This window comes from Lontra canadensis, unplaced genomic scaffold, assembly GCF_010015895.1.
Source record: "Lontra canadensis isolate GAN:19392208 unplaced genomic scaffold, GSC_riverotter_1.0 scaffold16, whole genome shotgun sequence".
Taxonomy (NCBI): domain Eukaryota; kingdom Metazoa; phylum Chordata; class Mammalia; order Carnivora; family Mustelidae; genus Lontra; species Lontra canadensis.
This window is the reverse complement of record NW_022631010.1, coordinates 1,038,985-1,055,770: the sequence shown is the minus strand read 5'-3', so window position 1 is coordinate 1,055,770 and position 16,786 is coordinate 1,038,985. Positions and strand designations below refer to the sequence as shown.

The 16,786-nt window shown below is 36.8% G+C and overlaps 1 protein-coding gene across 9 annotated transcripts in view; it reads right to left on the bottom strand.

Moving 5' to 3' along the window:
* Window positions 1–16,786, bottom strand: part of NCOA6 (nuclear receptor coactivator 6) — a 100,804-nt gene that overhangs the window by 48,917 nt on the left and 35,101 nt on the right. For all 9 annotated transcript variants that reach the window (XM_032858833.1, XM_032858824.1, XM_032858826.1 and 6 more), the window contains 2 exons: window positions 7,987–8,089; window positions 2,405–2,686 (listed from right to left, as the gene is read on the bottom strand). In XM_032858833.1, coding sequence (XP_032714724.1) covers window positions 2,405–2,639 — 235 coding nt within the window. In that variant the 5' untranslated portion in view covers window positions 2,640–2,686; window positions 7,987–8,089. The remainder of the gene's footprint in view (window positions 1–2,404; window positions 2,687–7,986; window positions 8,090–16,786) is intronic.

The following is a 16,786-nucleotide window of genomic DNA, read 5'->3' as shown; positions in this document are numbered from 1 at the left end:
CACTTGATCACATCAGGATTTGTGATAAAAGGATAAAATCCAGGGGTGCCTGGTTGTGGAGTCAGTTAAGTGTCCGGCTTTTGGTTTCAGAGCAGGCGGTGATCTCAGGGTGGTGAGACTGAGCCCCATGTTGGGTTCTACGCTGGGCGTAGTCTGCTTGAGATCCTTTCTTCCTTTCCCTCACCCTCCATGCTTCTCTCGCTCTCTCTCTCTCTCTCTCACGAAAGAAAGAGAAAGGAAGGAAGGAAGGAAGGAAGGAATGAATAAAATCTAGGCTTTGTACTATGTCTGATGAGAGTGGGTTAAACTGTGCTAACCAAAATAATGCAGAATATCTAAACCAAAATTCGAAAAAACGAATGCCCACAAGACCGAGACAGGTAATCTAAATGTATGAAGAGGCCAGAGGGGAGCGGTGTGAGTTGAGGGCCTGCCCCAAAGAGCGGCTGCTTCTTATCACCATCAGGGAAAGAGAGTTCAATGTTATCAGATCTTTCCATTTTTGGAGCTAAATCCAAAGTCCTCTATATTTGTACGTAAAATATTTCAATTTAAAAAGCAATGGTAATGAAATTCAAACATTAAACAAACAGAAACTAAGGTAGAGCCATAACAACATGGTTGCAGGCTGGATCCTGCCAATTGGTAACCTCTGATATAAAATTTAAGAAAATATATTTCACATATATTTTAAGTAGAAACACAAAGTAAAAGATCTTTCTAAGCTTTAAGGGGTTTTCAGGATCCAGTATTGAAGGAAGGAAGGGAAACTGAAGATCAGAGAGTGAAAAACAATAAATATGAGTCCTGAGAATTAACTCCTATCCACTAGAGCAGACAATTTAAGGATCACTATGTTAAGCAGCATCTTACCATGTTCAGTTTCTCCATGTTAAAAGAAACACAATAGCATTTCTGTTAAAAAAAAAAATTCTAGCTCTCTGATTTCAAGCTATATTACAAAGTTATAGTAATCAAAACGGTATAGTATTGGCACAAAAACACACAGACAAATGGGACAAAACAGAGAGCCCAGAAATAAACCCACATGTATATGGTCAATTAATTTACAACAAAGGAGCCAAGAATACACAATGGGGAAAGGACAGTCTCTTCAATAAGTGTTGCTGGGAAAACTAGACAGCCATTTGCAAAGGAATGAAACTGGACCACTACCTTTATACCATACACAAAAGTTAACTCAAAATGGATTAAAGACTTGATATAAAATCTGAAACATTAAACTAGAAGAAAACAGGTGGTAAGTTCCTCGACATTGGTCGTGGCAAGTTTTTTCAATGGCACACAAAAAAGCAAAGGAAATAAAAAGAAAAACTAACAAGTGGAACGACATCAAACTAAAAAGCTTCCACAGAGCAAGGATGACTAACAGGTACAGGGAAGGTGACCAACATCACTTATCATCAGGGAAATGCAAATCAAAACCACAATGAGATATCACCTTATATCTGTTGGAATGGCTATTAGTGACCAACAAACAAAACAAGTGTTGGTGAGGTTAAAGAGAAAGAGTTTTGGTGAGAATGCAAACTGGTGCTGCTAATCTGGAAAACAGTACGGAGGTTCCTCAAAAAATTAAAACTATCACATGATCCAGCAATCTTACTTCTGAATATTTTTCTGAAGAAAACAAAAACAATAACTCAAAAAGACATCTGCACCCCCATGTTCACTGCAGCATTATTTATAAAAACAAAGATATGGAAACATCTTAAGTGTCTGTGGATGTATCAATGAACAAAGAAAATGTGGTGTATATACAGAAAATGGACTGTTATTCAGCCATAAATAAGAATCTTGCCATTTAAAACAAACATGGATGGACCCTCAGGGCATTATGCTAAGTGAAATAAGCAGACAAAGACAAATACAATATGTGGAATCTTAAAAACAAAACAAAACAAAAACAAAAAACACCAAGCTCATAGATACAGGGAACAGACTGGTGGTTGACAGAGGTCCGGGGAGGTGAGGGGAGTGGGTAAAATGGGTGAAGGGGGTCAAAAAGTACAAAGTTCCAGTTATTGTCACAGGGATGTAATGTACAGCATAGTGACTATGATTAACAATACTTTATTCCATATTTATAAATTGCTAAGACAGTATATCTTAAAAGTTCTCATCATAAGAAAACAAAATTATAACTATGTATGGTGACAGATGTTACTAGATTTATTGTGGTGATCATTTCATAATATATACAAATATGGAATGGTATGTTATATATCTGAAATATAATGTTATATGTTACTTAAAATCCTGCACATAATCAGCTTTTCAATCCAGTATAGTAGTTTTACTCCATAAAACTCAAGATAATCATGGAGGAGCAAACACTTTTAAAAAAGAATAACAAAAAGAAGAAAATAATAAAGCAAATTACCCATGTGTAACAAATTGGGCACATTCTCCAATATTGTGTCCAATTTCCATTTGAAGTCTTTATCATCTATATTTCCTTTGAAGGCCACAAAGATTGTGGAATCCTCCAAAATACTATCACTTTTTGTGTCATCATCTTCTAATCCAGAATCAAAATCCATCTCTGAGTCTTCTATTGTTGATGAACACAAGGAAGTATAGATGTCTTCTAAGTTTGGAAGGTCATCCAAAACCATGGTGAATATTATTCCAGTAGCATATGCCAAATGGAGAATAAGAAAACCTTTAAAAAAAGAAGATAGAAAAAGGGCATTACAATGCATAATTATAGAATCAACAATGTATAATCCACTGTTCTGTGAATACTGTAATTTATTTGCCAAGTAATAAGAAAGCACATATAAAAAATTAAGAAATTACAGAGAGGATAAACTAAGATATTCTATAATAATTAACTCTTAAAAATAGGGCGCCTACTCAGCAGGGAGTCTGCTTCTCCCTCTGCCCCCACCCCTGCTTGTGTTTGCTCTCTCTCCTTCTCTCTCAAAAATAAATAAATAAATAATCTTTAAAGAAATACCTGAAATAAAAATTTAGCAGTTTTAAAGAAAGTTCCTTTTATTATAATGTTTATGTCTATTATGTCATAGGTTACCATTTGGTAGGCCTATAATATGGGGAGGAGGGAAGAAGAGACCACAAGAAAATAAAACAAGTTATATTTTGAGAATTTTTTAAAAAGATTTTATTTAGTTATTTGAGAGAGTGAGAGTGAGAGATAGAGAGAGAGAGAGTAGGAGTGGGGAGAGAGAAGCAGATTCCCAGCTGAGCAGGGAGGCTGAAGCTAGGCTTGATTCCAGGACCCTGAGATCATGACCTGAGCCAAAGGCAGATGCATAACGGTCTGAGCCACCCCAGCACCCCAAGAATTAATTTATATAAACTTTTAACTGACCCCAGAGAGCAAGGGGCTCCCCAAGGCTCCCCTTATTCCTATCCTGACAAAAGTTTCAGTGGAGCCAATGTTTTTAGAGCCATTCTCTTTCTCTAATCTGAAAAGCACAACTGGATCCAACTAAAAACATCCAGAGACTACCTAAAATCCTAAAGTCTTGAGGACCCTTTAAAATAACTTTTAGGGGAGCCTGGGTGGCTCAGTCATTAAGTGCCTGCCTTCAGCTCAGGTCATGATCCCAGGGTCCTGGGATCGAGCCCCGCATCGGGCTCCCTGCTCCGTGGGAAGCCTGCTTCTCCCTCTCCCACTCCCCCTGCTTGTGTTCCCTCTCTCACTATGTCTCTCTCTGTCAAATAAATAAATAAAATCTTTTTTTTTTAATTTATTTGACAGAGAGAGAGACAGCGAGAGAGGGAACACAAGGTGGGGGGAGATGGGAGAGGGAGAAGCAGGCTTCCCACGGAGCAGGGAGCCCGATGCGGGGCTCGATCCCAGGACCCTGGGATCATGACCTGAGCCGAAGGCAGAGGCTTTAACCTACTGAGCCACCCCAGGCGCCCCTAAATAAATAAAATCTTTTAAAAAATTAAATAAAATAACTTTTAAAGGGTTATTAATGGTACTATGGCTAAAAATAATAACTCAGGAACAAAACAAACAAAAACATTTAAAAATACTTTTAGGAAAGGAAAATAAGTAGTTAACATATGTTTATGGAGGGAAACAACTACATCCGGGACAGAACTAAATTACTTTTTAACTTTTAGATCTAGAGACATCCCATTATCTGTTATTTTCAGTTATGTTGTCTACCAAAGAGTACCTGTACTGAAGTTCACATCATGTGGCCATTTCCTCCATTAGCTTTGGGACTGAAGATCACATTCTTAACCCAAAAGTGAGTGAACATTAATTTTTTAGCATCTCTGGTAAGTGAGGATGACATGGAAGCATAAGAACCTCACATAACTCTTTTAATTTAAAAACATTCTATACATAAACTGTAATTACAACTATGTATTTTTAAAAGATGGATAAGAAAAAAGGGCTGAAAAGAAATCCACTAAAATGCAAGAGGTTTGATTGTGGTAGGTTGGTAAGATCACTAGTTAATTCTCTTTTCCTATTTTCCAAACATGGTAGAAGTCACTGGGGACATGCAAAACTTTCCAAGGCAGAATGAAGTAGATTCCCAAACTAAATCATTTTAGGGTAATATTTCAAGATAGCCAAACAGCTCCAGTTGATAAAGGAAAGCTCTTTTTTTATAAAAGAATGCTAACTTAAATATAAAAATGGCATTAGAAAAATAACAATTTTATGATCCCTAATAAAGTAATTCAGAAAAGGATCATTAATAAGAGTAAAAACGACATGTGAAAAGTTGACAGAGAACTAACTGGATATTCACATGATGTCAAAGTATCATTCTAGAGATTTGTTGCTTGGCAAAGGGAAAACTAACTTCACAGTGGGTGGCTCTGGCTGTCATCACCTAAACACAATGACCAAACCACATCACTAACAGAAAAAAACCCAGAAACTATGTACAATATTAATTGCACAGTATTACCTATGAAATATTCCTGCAGGAGCACCTGGGAGGCTCAGTTGGTTAAGCAACTGCCCTGGGTTCAGGTCATGATCCTGGAGTCCCAGGATTGAGTCTCACATCAGACTCTTTGCTCAGCGGAGAGTCTGCTTCTCCCTCTGACCAGCCCCCCATGCTCACTCTCTCTCAAATAAATAAAATCTAAAAAAAAAAAAAAGAAAGAAAAAAAGAAAGAAATATTCCTGCCAAAAATGTTTAACCTGACTCTAACAAGTCTTTATACAGGAGAGAGACAATAACTTAAAGAACACTGTGAAGAAGTATTCAGACAAATCTAGAGAGTAAGACTTCTAGAGCATAATGGGCTTGGCCTCTTTAGTAAGTAAATGGTCATGAAAGAAGAAAAAGGTAGGTGAAATTATTCTATGTTAAAAGAGATTTAAAAGACTTAAAAATCAAAAGCAGTGTATGGTCCTTTATTAGGTCTTGGTTTGAAAAATAAAAAACATGTTGGGATGCCTGGGTGGCTCAGAGGGTTGAGCCTCTGCCTTCGGCTCGGGTCATGGTCTCAAGGTCCTGGGATTGCCTGGGTGGCTCAGTGGGTTAAAGTCTCTGCCTTCAGCTCGGGTCATGATCCCAGGGTCCTGGGATCCAGCCCCGCTTTGGGCTCTCTGCTCAGCGGGGAGCCTGCTTCCCTTCTTTTCTCTCTGCCTGCCTCTCTGCCTACTTGTGATCTCTCTGTCAAATAAATAAATAAAAATCTTTAAAAAAATAAAATAAATAGAAATCAAAAAGATTCATCCATCCATCCATCCATCCATTCACTTTGAGAGAGAGAGAGAGAGAGAGAAAGAGAGAGCACGTGCAAGCGCAGGGTAAGTGGCAAAGGGAAAGGGAAAGAGAAAGAATCTCAAGTATACTGCCCACTGAGCACAGTGCCTGACGAAGGGCTCAGTCTCTCAACCCTGAGATTATGACCTGAGCTGAAATCAAGACTCAGATACTTAACCGACATAGCCACCCAGGTACCCTGGGGAATTACTGCTAATTTTGTTAGGTGTGACAATAATAGTGTTATGGACAATGTTTTCACTGTTTAAGAGATGCATACTGAAGCACTCTGGGGGGTAAAATGTCATATGCTTATAATTTACTTTAAAATAATTAAAGGGGGGGCATCTGGGTGGCTCCATCAGTTACGTGTCTGATTTCAGCTCGGGTCATGATCTCAGGGTCCTGGATGGAGCCCCACGTCTGGATCCATGTTTAGCAGAGAGCCTACTTATCCCTCTCCCTCTGCTCCTCCTCCTGCTCTCTCACTCACTCTCACTCTATCTCTCTCAAATAAATAAAATCTTAAAAAAAAAAAATAAAATATTGAGGGGAAAAATAGATTAAGCAAATATGGCAAAAGGTTAATAAAGGTTAAATATAGATGATGGGTATATAGATGTTCCTTATACTTTTGTTTGTAATATAATTTTATAAAATGTTTGAAATTGTTCATAATAAAAATTAAAAAAGAAAGAAAGAAAGAAAAGAAAAAAGCAAGCATACCAGCAACACAGTACTGCTCCAAGGTAAAACTCTACCAGACATCGGGAAGGCTTAGAAGCTTACTTATGAACATCTTCCAAAATCACAGTAGGATTAAAAATAAATAAATATATTTAAACATATATATTTGTAAATGTATAAGTTTATATTACTTATATAAATTTATATGTCATATGTATTATACATATAACCAGCTAATATGCACCAGATTTACACTTAAATCTGAAGAGAAAGGACTGGTGTAGGTAGTTGAATAATGAGAAAAGACTGTCACACGCCATTCAGATTATCAACTTGGCAGTCATCTGAACAAAAGATGAGCTATATCAGAAATCACAAACTCGGGGCGCCTGGGTGGCTCAGTGGGTTAAGCCGCTGCCTTCGGCTCAGGTCATGATCTCAGGGTCCTGGGATCGAGTCCCGCATCGGGCTCTCTGCTCAGCAGAGAGCCTGCTTCCCTCTCTCTCTCTCTCTCTCTCTCTGCCTGCCTCTCTGTCTACTTGTGATCTCTCTCTGTCAAATCAATAAATAAAAAATCTTTAAAAAAAAAAAAAAAAAAAAAAAAAAAAGAAATCACAAACTCACATACTCACAGGGTCAGGCAGATAAAATAAGAGAAGAACACTGGATATTAAACGCATTTGCACATACTGTATGAATGATTTGGGCAACAGAAAATTCACATACCATCTATGCTAAGTAGTCACTGCTCTGCTCCAGCTTATTACTTTCTTTTTGGAAGACTGGGAGGCGTTGTGCCAGGCCCAGCACTAGTAGATGTTCTGAATTTTAGGAAAAGACTAAAATCTATTCAGTGAAGTTTCCAGATTTTAAAACAGTTTTACATTTTTGGAAAATACTCTGCAGGCTAAATGAAACATTTTAACTGTATAAGGCTCAGGCACCACTTTTTAACTTCTATGACTCACATAACTGACTAGTCCAACACTAGGTCTGGGTAAACAATGCTGGGTTTGGTATAGTGCTAAAGGAGACCAGATATTTAAAATGCATTTAAATGTTGTGATGTGCCAAGATGCCTAGGTGGCTCCATCAGTAGAGTGTCTGACTCTTGATTTTGCCTCAGGTCATGATCTCAGGGTCATGAGATCGAGCCCTGCATGGGAATCCTCACTCAGTGTGGGGTCTGCTTGAGATTCTCTCTCCCTTTGCCATACCCACTTGTGCTCTCTCACTCACAAATAAATAATCTTTAAAAAAAAAAATTATGATGTGCCTCCTGAGAGGTCTGTGGGCTCTCTAAGAGAAAGAAAAAGAGATCAAGGTCTCAACTCCAGAGGAACAGAAGGTACTCAAACCTCAAACTTAGTGAATTTTGGGCTTCATTAAACATGAAGATGCCTCCCATTAACTGGCTGAAGGACCATTTTCTCCTTTGACAAAATGCCAGATGATGAAGGAAATAGTTTTTTATTTGCAGTATAACTTTGGTAGAGTCATTCTGTTGTATGGAAATAAGCTGAACCTTAACCACTCTTTTACATAAGATTTCACTCACCAAAAGGTCTTTAATTTTTATCATTTATCCATGTCATCTTCTAAGTCCAAACAAGCTGGCATTTTTAGGGTTGGTATTTCAAGGCAGCGGCCAAATAAAAATTCTAAAAAAGAGAAAGAGAAAATAAAGTTTCAGTATTCTATAGAAATTAGAAATTTCAGAAGTGACATCTTTGCAACAGAAGTCAATACAAATATCACAAGTTATCATCAAGTCAACTTACACATCTTCAGGGGATATTAAAACAGAGTTTTCATTAAGTCTACAAAATATATCTTTTTTTCTGATATTAAACCACTATTCAACAAGCATCTCAAAGAGTATGGAAGCAGAACTCAGGGACATATACCAGCTTCACTTAAGAATTATGAAACTGGGACACAAAGCCTTAGAGCCCTCCTCCTTTTACTTCCATTTTTATATCTGTCAAATTAAAATGAATTGATAGCATCTGTCACACTGTTTTTCAGTGACATGGAGCCAAAACCAAAATATTTTGTATACACACTAAATATAAGACTCACTTGTTCTAACATAATTTCAAAATTCATCTTAAACTCTATCAAGTATAGATTTAAGGTTTTTTTCCTATTTTATACATAATATCTATACATTTTATTTTTCATTAAATTTTGTTTTTCTAAGTATTCTTTATGGTATACATAAGAATTTTGCATGGATACTGCCTAACTTTGTCATGCTTCAGAAAAAATTCTCACTTAAGATAATAGCAGTCTACAACATCTTCAACTTGGCTGTTACAGTTTTACATTATCACCAAATATTGATTTTATAATCTCAAAATTTTAGATGGATATATGTATTACATATTAATAATTATTAGAGAAAAAAAACTATGCCTTAATTATTTTTTATTTTAAGAAAAAGCCATCTTTTTAAGTCTCCATGGAACATTAACAAAAACTGACCTTAAGAGAGGCCAAAGGAAATCCCTATAGAGTAGCGGATTAAAGTACACTTATCTTGATGAGCACTGAGTAAATACATGGAATTGCTAAACCACTACATTGTATACCTGAAACAAATATAACACTGTATGCTAACTATACTAGAATTAAAAAAAAAAAAAAAACCCTTGATAAATCCAAAAGTAACAGTGGGATAATATCCTGATGACAATGCACTTAATGAAATTATAAACTTAAAATAAAATATAGAAATGAAGGCGTTTAAAACAACAACAAAACCCTTGGACTTTGGTTAAAAACGAAATCAATACTGCAACATTTCTAGAAAATGCCTAAATAAGGAAAATGTGACATATTAGAACCTAAAAATATAGCTGAACCAGTAAAGAAGAAAATTCACAGCCATAAATACATACTCATCAGGGAAAAGGGACAAAAAAAAAAAAAAAAAAAAGAAAGAAATCTGACTCCACATCTGACTCAAAAATATAGGGAAAAAACCAGGAAGGTGAACTGAAAGAAATCAAAATGAAGGAACTAGGGTGCCTGGGTGGCTCAGTAGGTTAAAGCCTCTGCCTTTGGCTCAGGTCATGATCCTGGGGTCCTGGGATCCAGCCCCACATTGGGCTCTCTGCTCAGCTGCTCAGCGGGGAGCCTGCTTCCCTTCCTTTCTCTCTGCCTGCCTCTGCCTACTTATGATCTCTGTCTGTCAAATAAATAAATAAAATCTTAAAAAAAAAATGAAGGAATTAAACACAGCTAAAAGCAGAAAATAGAAAAACAGCAGAATAAATCAATCCAACAACTGGTACATTGGAGGAAAATCAATAAAATAATTAAACCACTAGCTAATCTAGTAAGTAAAAAGGGAGAAAGTCCAAATATATAAAATATGAGATAAGTAACCACAAAAACAAAGGAAATTAAAAGGACCTTAGAGACTATGTTCTTCAAGCTTTTGCTCAATTTATCTATGTAAATATGGTATGCCCCCCAAAAGCACCACATACAGATTTAATGGAAATATTAACCCTTTAAAGAGCAGATACGTCTAGTGATCTGAAACTATTCCAGAGCATGCAAAAAAAGAAAAAAAGAAAAAAAAAGAAAACTTCCTAAATCTTTTTATGAAGCAAATATAACATGAGTATCAAAAGCTGATACAGGGGTGCCTGAGTGGGTCAGTCAGTTAAGTGTCTGCCTTCTGCTCAGGTTGTGATCCCAGGGTCCTGGGATGGAGCCCAGATCAGGTTTCCTGCTCACAGGGAACCTGCTTCTCCCTCTGCTCCCTGCTCAAGCACCCTCTCTCTCTTTAAATAAATAAAATCTTCAAAAAATAAAAAGCTGATACAACTGCAGGCAGAAAGCTATAGATCAATCTCTCTTATACTGATGCAAGATTCTAAATCAAACTTTCAATAGAATACACCCATACATTAGAAGAATAAGGTATCAAAATTATGTGGAGTTTGGTCTAGGAATGCAAGAAAGGATCACTATGAGGAAACTAAGGGAAAAAGGCATATGATCATCTCCACAGATATTAAAAGCCACCTGACAAAATTCAACACTTCCTGATTTAAAAAAAGAAAAAATCAAATAGGGGAACCTGGGTGGCTCAGCTGGTTAGGTGGCTAGCTCTTGATTTTGGCTCAGGTTATGATCTCAGGGTCCTGGGAATGAGCCCTGTGTCCGGCTCCACGCTCAGCAGGGAGTCAGCTAGAGGATTCTTCTTCCTTATCCCTCTGCCCCTTCTCCCAGATCACATACACGCTCAATCTCTCTAAAATAAAAAATTTTTTTAAAGAAATCAAATAGGAATATACAAATACTTCCTTAGCATGACAAAATATCTTTTTAGCCCTAAAGTCAGCAGCTTGCTTAGTGGGGAAAAGTTGGGAAGATAGATATCCATTATGTGTTATTAAACACTATGCCAAAAGTATAAAATCAGTGAAATGAAACAAGACTAATAATAGTAAAAAAATGGGAAGAAGAGTATAGAACTATCACTATTAGCAGATGATATATATTTGTATTCTCGAACATCTTAGAAAATCAACCAAGAAAAATAAGAAAATTCAGTAAAGTAGAATGGTACAAAATATACAGAAAGCAACAGTTTTTATTACATATGCAATCAATCACCAGTAGGTGGGGGAAAATCTAATTAATAACAGCAACAAAAAATAAAATATTTAGGAATAAACTAAAAAGAAAATGCAGAACTACAAGATGAAATTTTTAACACACTAATGAAAGATCTAAATATAAAAAAGACTTGAACAAATGGAATGACATACCAAATTCCTAGAAAAAAAGACTTCTAAACAGCAATTCACCATAATTTAGAATTTAATAATCCCAATAAAAAATGATAACTTTTTTTTTTTTTTAAGATTTTATTTATTTATTTGACAGACAGAGATCACAAGTAGGCAGAGAGGCAGGCTGAGCAGAGAGCCCAATGCGGGGCTCGATCCCAGGACCCTGAGACCATGACCTGAGCCGAAGGCAGAGCCTTTAACCCACTGAGCCACCCAGGCACCCGTAACGTTTTTTTTTAATGGACAAATTGACTTTAAAATTCATATGGAAAGAAAAAGAGTAAAAAAAAAAAAAAAACTCTGAAAAATAATAGTGAAAGGGTAAATCCTACCAGATACCAAAACACAATGCCTCAATAATTAAAACTGTGTAGTATTGGCACATAAACTAATGGGAGACCAAGAGAAGACTAAAATCCCCCAAACTGATGAAAATGGATATGGAATTTTAATGTCTCATAAAGGTGGAAAAATTTGATTTTTTCACTAAATGGGAGCAGGTTGCCACCTAGGGAAAAAACAAAATTAGAGCTACACCTCATATCATGAGAACTTCAAATGGACCCAAAACTTCAATGTAACAAACCCTACAAGTATTAGAAGAAAATACAGAAGAAATCTTTATAACCTTGGAGTTGGTAAGGATTTTCTAATCATGACTCAAAATTCAAAGCCATTAAAAAAACTGATAAATTTGAATACATAGAAATCAAAGAATTCTTCAAAGCAAAAAACACCATAAGCAAAACAAAACCCCAACAAACAAAATGACAAAGTAAGAAAAATATATTAGCAATCGTATCATTGAAGAAAGAGCAAATCTCCCATATATAAACATACTGTAGAAAAAAACATAGTTGTGTGTGTGTGTGTGTGTGTGCGCGTGCATGCGCATATATATATAAAATAAACAGAACAGTAATTTGGACAAAGTATTGTGTCCAAAAATGGACACAGAATATGATCATAAAATTCACAGAAAAGGAAATACAAATGAACTTGAAACATATGAAAAAATATTCAACCTCACACATAAGAAAAATTTTTTTTCACTCACCAGATTACAAAAATCCAAAAACCTAATAATGCACTCTTCTGACAAGGTTATAGGAAAACAGACCCTCTCATTCATTGCTAGTGGTAGTCTAACATCAGCAATTAGGTTTATCTATCAAAATTATAATTATATATACCATAACGCAACAATCTCTCTTCTGGGTAGTGATCCAATCCAACAGGTACACCTGTTCCCACAGTAGATAACATATATACAAGGTTATTCACTAAAGCATTGTTTGCTATAGCAAGATAGGAAATTACCCAAATGTCCACCTGATTAAATTATAGTACATCTAATAAAAAGGAAATGCAACAAGAATAAGGATGCTCTCTATGCACTGATATGGAATAATCTCCAAGATACACTGTTGAGAGAAGAAAAAACAAGGAGTAAAACATTGACTATAGTATGCTACTTCTGGCAAGAAAAGAAGAGAAAAATATTTTTTATATGTTAGTATCAAAACAAAATACTCTAGGGGTGCCTGGGTAGTTCAGTAGGTTACGTACGTATCTGCCTTTGGCTCAGATCATGATCCCAGGGTGCTGGGGTCAAGTCCCACATCGGGCTCCTTGCTGGATGGCGAGCCTGCTTCTCCCTCTATCCCTCCCTCTGCTTGTGTTCTCTCTTTCTCTCTCTCTCTCACAAATGAATAAAATCCTTAAAAAAAAATAAGCTAGAAAGAAATATTTAAATTAAATTAATTAAATTATTTAAATATTTAAATATTAAAAAAATAGAAATTATTATCTTCATGGTAAATTTTTAAAAATCATGTTGTACCAGAAGGCAACGAAGCACTCAGACCAATGGGGAGCATGTCACAAGGACCCAGAAAAAAAAAGCCAGTTTTAAGGGGTTTCTATCAGCAAATTTGAGATAATTTAAGAACTAAAAAGAATAATGACTAAAAATCATGATAATATCATGAATAAACAAGAATCCACAAATACATAGTAAAAGATAGCTCAGAGAATTAAAAAAAATTTCTTAGGAAGTCACCTTTAGGAGTAACTATGACATCAACTCCTTACTCTGAAGACTGATAAAGAAAAAGAATGAAGCAAAGAATTTACTTCTTTTAAGAAAGGTTCATCCTTGGTAGAAAGGGAAAGCTCTCCTTAACATTAGAATGCTAGTTAATAAATGCAGAAGGAAAGAATTTTTAAAATCATCATTGTGCAACCTCCAATGAAATAAGTGATTCATTCAGGCAAGGATGATCAAGGGGTGCTAAAAGTCATCTTGTGAAAATTGTTGGGAAACAGAAGATTTCCATGGTGCTAAGGGATTATTCCACAGATTAATTCCAAATTGCAAAGGGAAAACAATACTTTACAATAAAAAGATACGATAGTCAGCAGCTTAACCTGGTGACCAAACTCAGTGAACAATTAGAGTGAGACCTTTTATTTATGCCTCCTGATGTGATGTAACTGAACTGCCAGTCATCATCTACAATGTATCATTACCCAAAATGCCTAACCTAGGTCTAAACACATCTTTAAACCTAATTTCTCCTTTATAGGAAATTGAGGAGAAAGAGCAACGAGAACGATTGCAAGAAATATTCTATTACATGAAGAAATAACCAGATCTAGAATGTGGGACTTGCTACAACCAAACTGATCTGGTCTCTTCAAAACCCAAAATCTTAAGGGAAGAGAGAGGGGGAAGATACAGTTCTCAATTAAAAGACTTCAGAAATATAACCACCCAATGCAATGCATGAATGTTACTTAGACCCACTTTGAAGAAAAGAGTCATAACATCTTTTTTTAGATATGGGAAAAACTGAATGTGAAGTACTAGAAGATATTAAAATATGCTTAAAAACATTCTTGGGTGTGAGGAGCCTGGGTGGCTCAGATGGGTTTAGCCTCCAGCTCTTGGTTTCCGCTCAGATCACGATCTCAGGGTCATAAGAGCCCCCACGATCTCAGGGTCATTGAGCCCCCTGTTGGGCTCGCCCTGTTAGGCTCCCCTTGTTGGGCTCCCCACTTGGCCAGGAGTCTGGTTGAGATTCTCTTCCTCTGCCCCTTCCTCCACATGGGCACGTGCATGTGGGTGCTAATAAATAATTACTGGAATCCCTGAGGGGGAGGAGAAAGAAAGAGGACTAGAAGATATAGTTGAACAAATTCTCCATGAAAATTTTCCCAATCTGGTGAATGGAACCAGTGTTCGTGTACTAGAGGCAGAAAGGTCTCCCCCCCAACCAAGATCATAGAATCTAGAAAGACCTAGAGACATCTGATTGTGAAAATGATGAATCATAATTTTAGACAGGAGCTCTTGAAAGCAGCTAGGGGGAAGAAATTCCTTACTTACAGAGGAAAGCCCATCAGAATAACGTCAGACCTGTCCACAGAGACCTGGCAAGCCAGAAAGGGCTGGCAAGATGTATTCAGGGCAGTAAATGAGAAGAACATGCAGCCAAGAATACTTTATCCAGCAAGACTGACATTCAAAATGGATGGAGAGACAAAGAGCTTCCAAGATCGGCAAGGTTTAAAAGAGTATGTGACCACCAAGCCGGCACTGCAAGAAATATTAAGGGGGGGGTTCTATAAAAGAGGAAAAAACCCAAGAATATCATTGAACAGAAATATATGGAGACAATCTATAGAAACAAAAGACTTCCCAGGTAACACGATGTCAATAAAAATGTATCTCTCAATAATCACTCTCAATGTGAATGGCCTAAATGTGCCCATAAAACGACACAGGGTTGCAGACTGGGTAAAATGACAGGACCCATCCATATGTTGTCTATAAGAGACCCATTTTGAACCTAAGGATACATCCAGACTGAAAGTGAAGGGATGGAGAAGCATCTTTCATGCCAATGGGCCTCAAAAGAAGGCTGGGGTAGTGATTCCCATATCAGATAAATTAGATTTTAAACTAAAGACTGTAGTCAGAAATACAGAAGGACACTACATCATTCTTAAAGGGACTATACACCAAGAAGATCTAACAATTGTAAATATTTATGCCCCCAATATGGGAGCAGCCAATTACATAAGAAAACTGTTAATCAAGATAAAGAGTCATACTGATATGAATACATTAATAGTAAGAGATCTTAACACGCCGCTCTCACTAACAGATCATCATCCAAGCAGAAAATCAATAAAGAAACAAGACCATCGAATGACACACTGGACCAGATGGACCTCACAGATATGTACAAAACATTCCACCCTAAAACAACAGAATACTCATTCTCCTCGAGTGCACATGGAAACTTCTCCAGAATAGACAACATACTGGGTCACAAATCAGTGCTCAACCGATACCAAAAGATTGAGATTATTCCCTGTATATTCTCAGATCACAATGCTTTGAAAACTGGAGCTCAACCACAAGGAAAAGTTTGGAAGGAATTCAAACACCTGGAAGCTAAAGACCACCTTGCTTAAGAATGCTTGGATCAACCAGGGAATCAAAGAAGAACTTAAACAATTCATGGAAACCAATGAGAATGAAGACACTTTGGTCCAAAACCTATGGGATATAGCAAAGGCAGTCCTAAGGGGGAAATACATAGCCATTCAAGCCCCCCCCCCAAAAAAATTGAAAAATTCAGAATACACCAGCTATCTCTACACCTTAAAGAACTGGAGAATCAACAACAAATTAAGCCAAATCTACATACAAGAAGGGAAATAATCAAGATTAGAGCAGAGATCAATGAGATAGAAACTAGAGATACAGTAGAACGCATCAATGAAACTAGAAGCTGGGTTTTTTTTTTTTTTTTGAAAGAATCAGTAAGATCAATAAACAATTGGCCAAACTAATCCAAAAGAAAAGAGAGAAGGTCCAAATTAATAACATTATGAATGAAAAGGGAGAGATCACAACTAACACCAAGGAAATAGAAACAATCATCAGAAATTATTATCCACAGTTATATGCCAATAAGTTGGCAACCTAGATGAAATGGACGCATTCCTGGAAAACTATAAACTTCCAAAATTGAACCAGGAAGAAATTGACAACCTGAATAGACCGATATCTAGTAATGAGATTGAAGCAGTGATCAAAAACCTCCCAAAAAACAAGAGCCCAGGACCTGACGGATTCCCTGGGGAATTCTACCAAACTTTCAAAGAAGAAATAACACCTATTCTCCTGAAGCTGTTTCAAAATATTGAAGCAGAAGGAAAACTTCCAGACTCTTTCTATGAAGCCAGCATTACCCTGATCCCCAAACCAGGCAAAGACCCCACCAAAAAGGAGAATTTCAGACCAATATCCCTGATGAATATGGATGCTAAGATTCTCAACAAGATCCTAGCTAATAGGATCCAACAGCACATTAAAAAGATTATCCATGGGGTGCCTGGGTGGCTCAGTGGGTTAAAGCCTCTGCCTTCGGCTCAGGTCATGATCCCAGGGTCCTGGAATCGAGCCCCGCATCGGGCTCTCTCCTCGGCGGGAAGCCTGCTTTCCCCTCTCTCTCTGCCTGCCTCTCT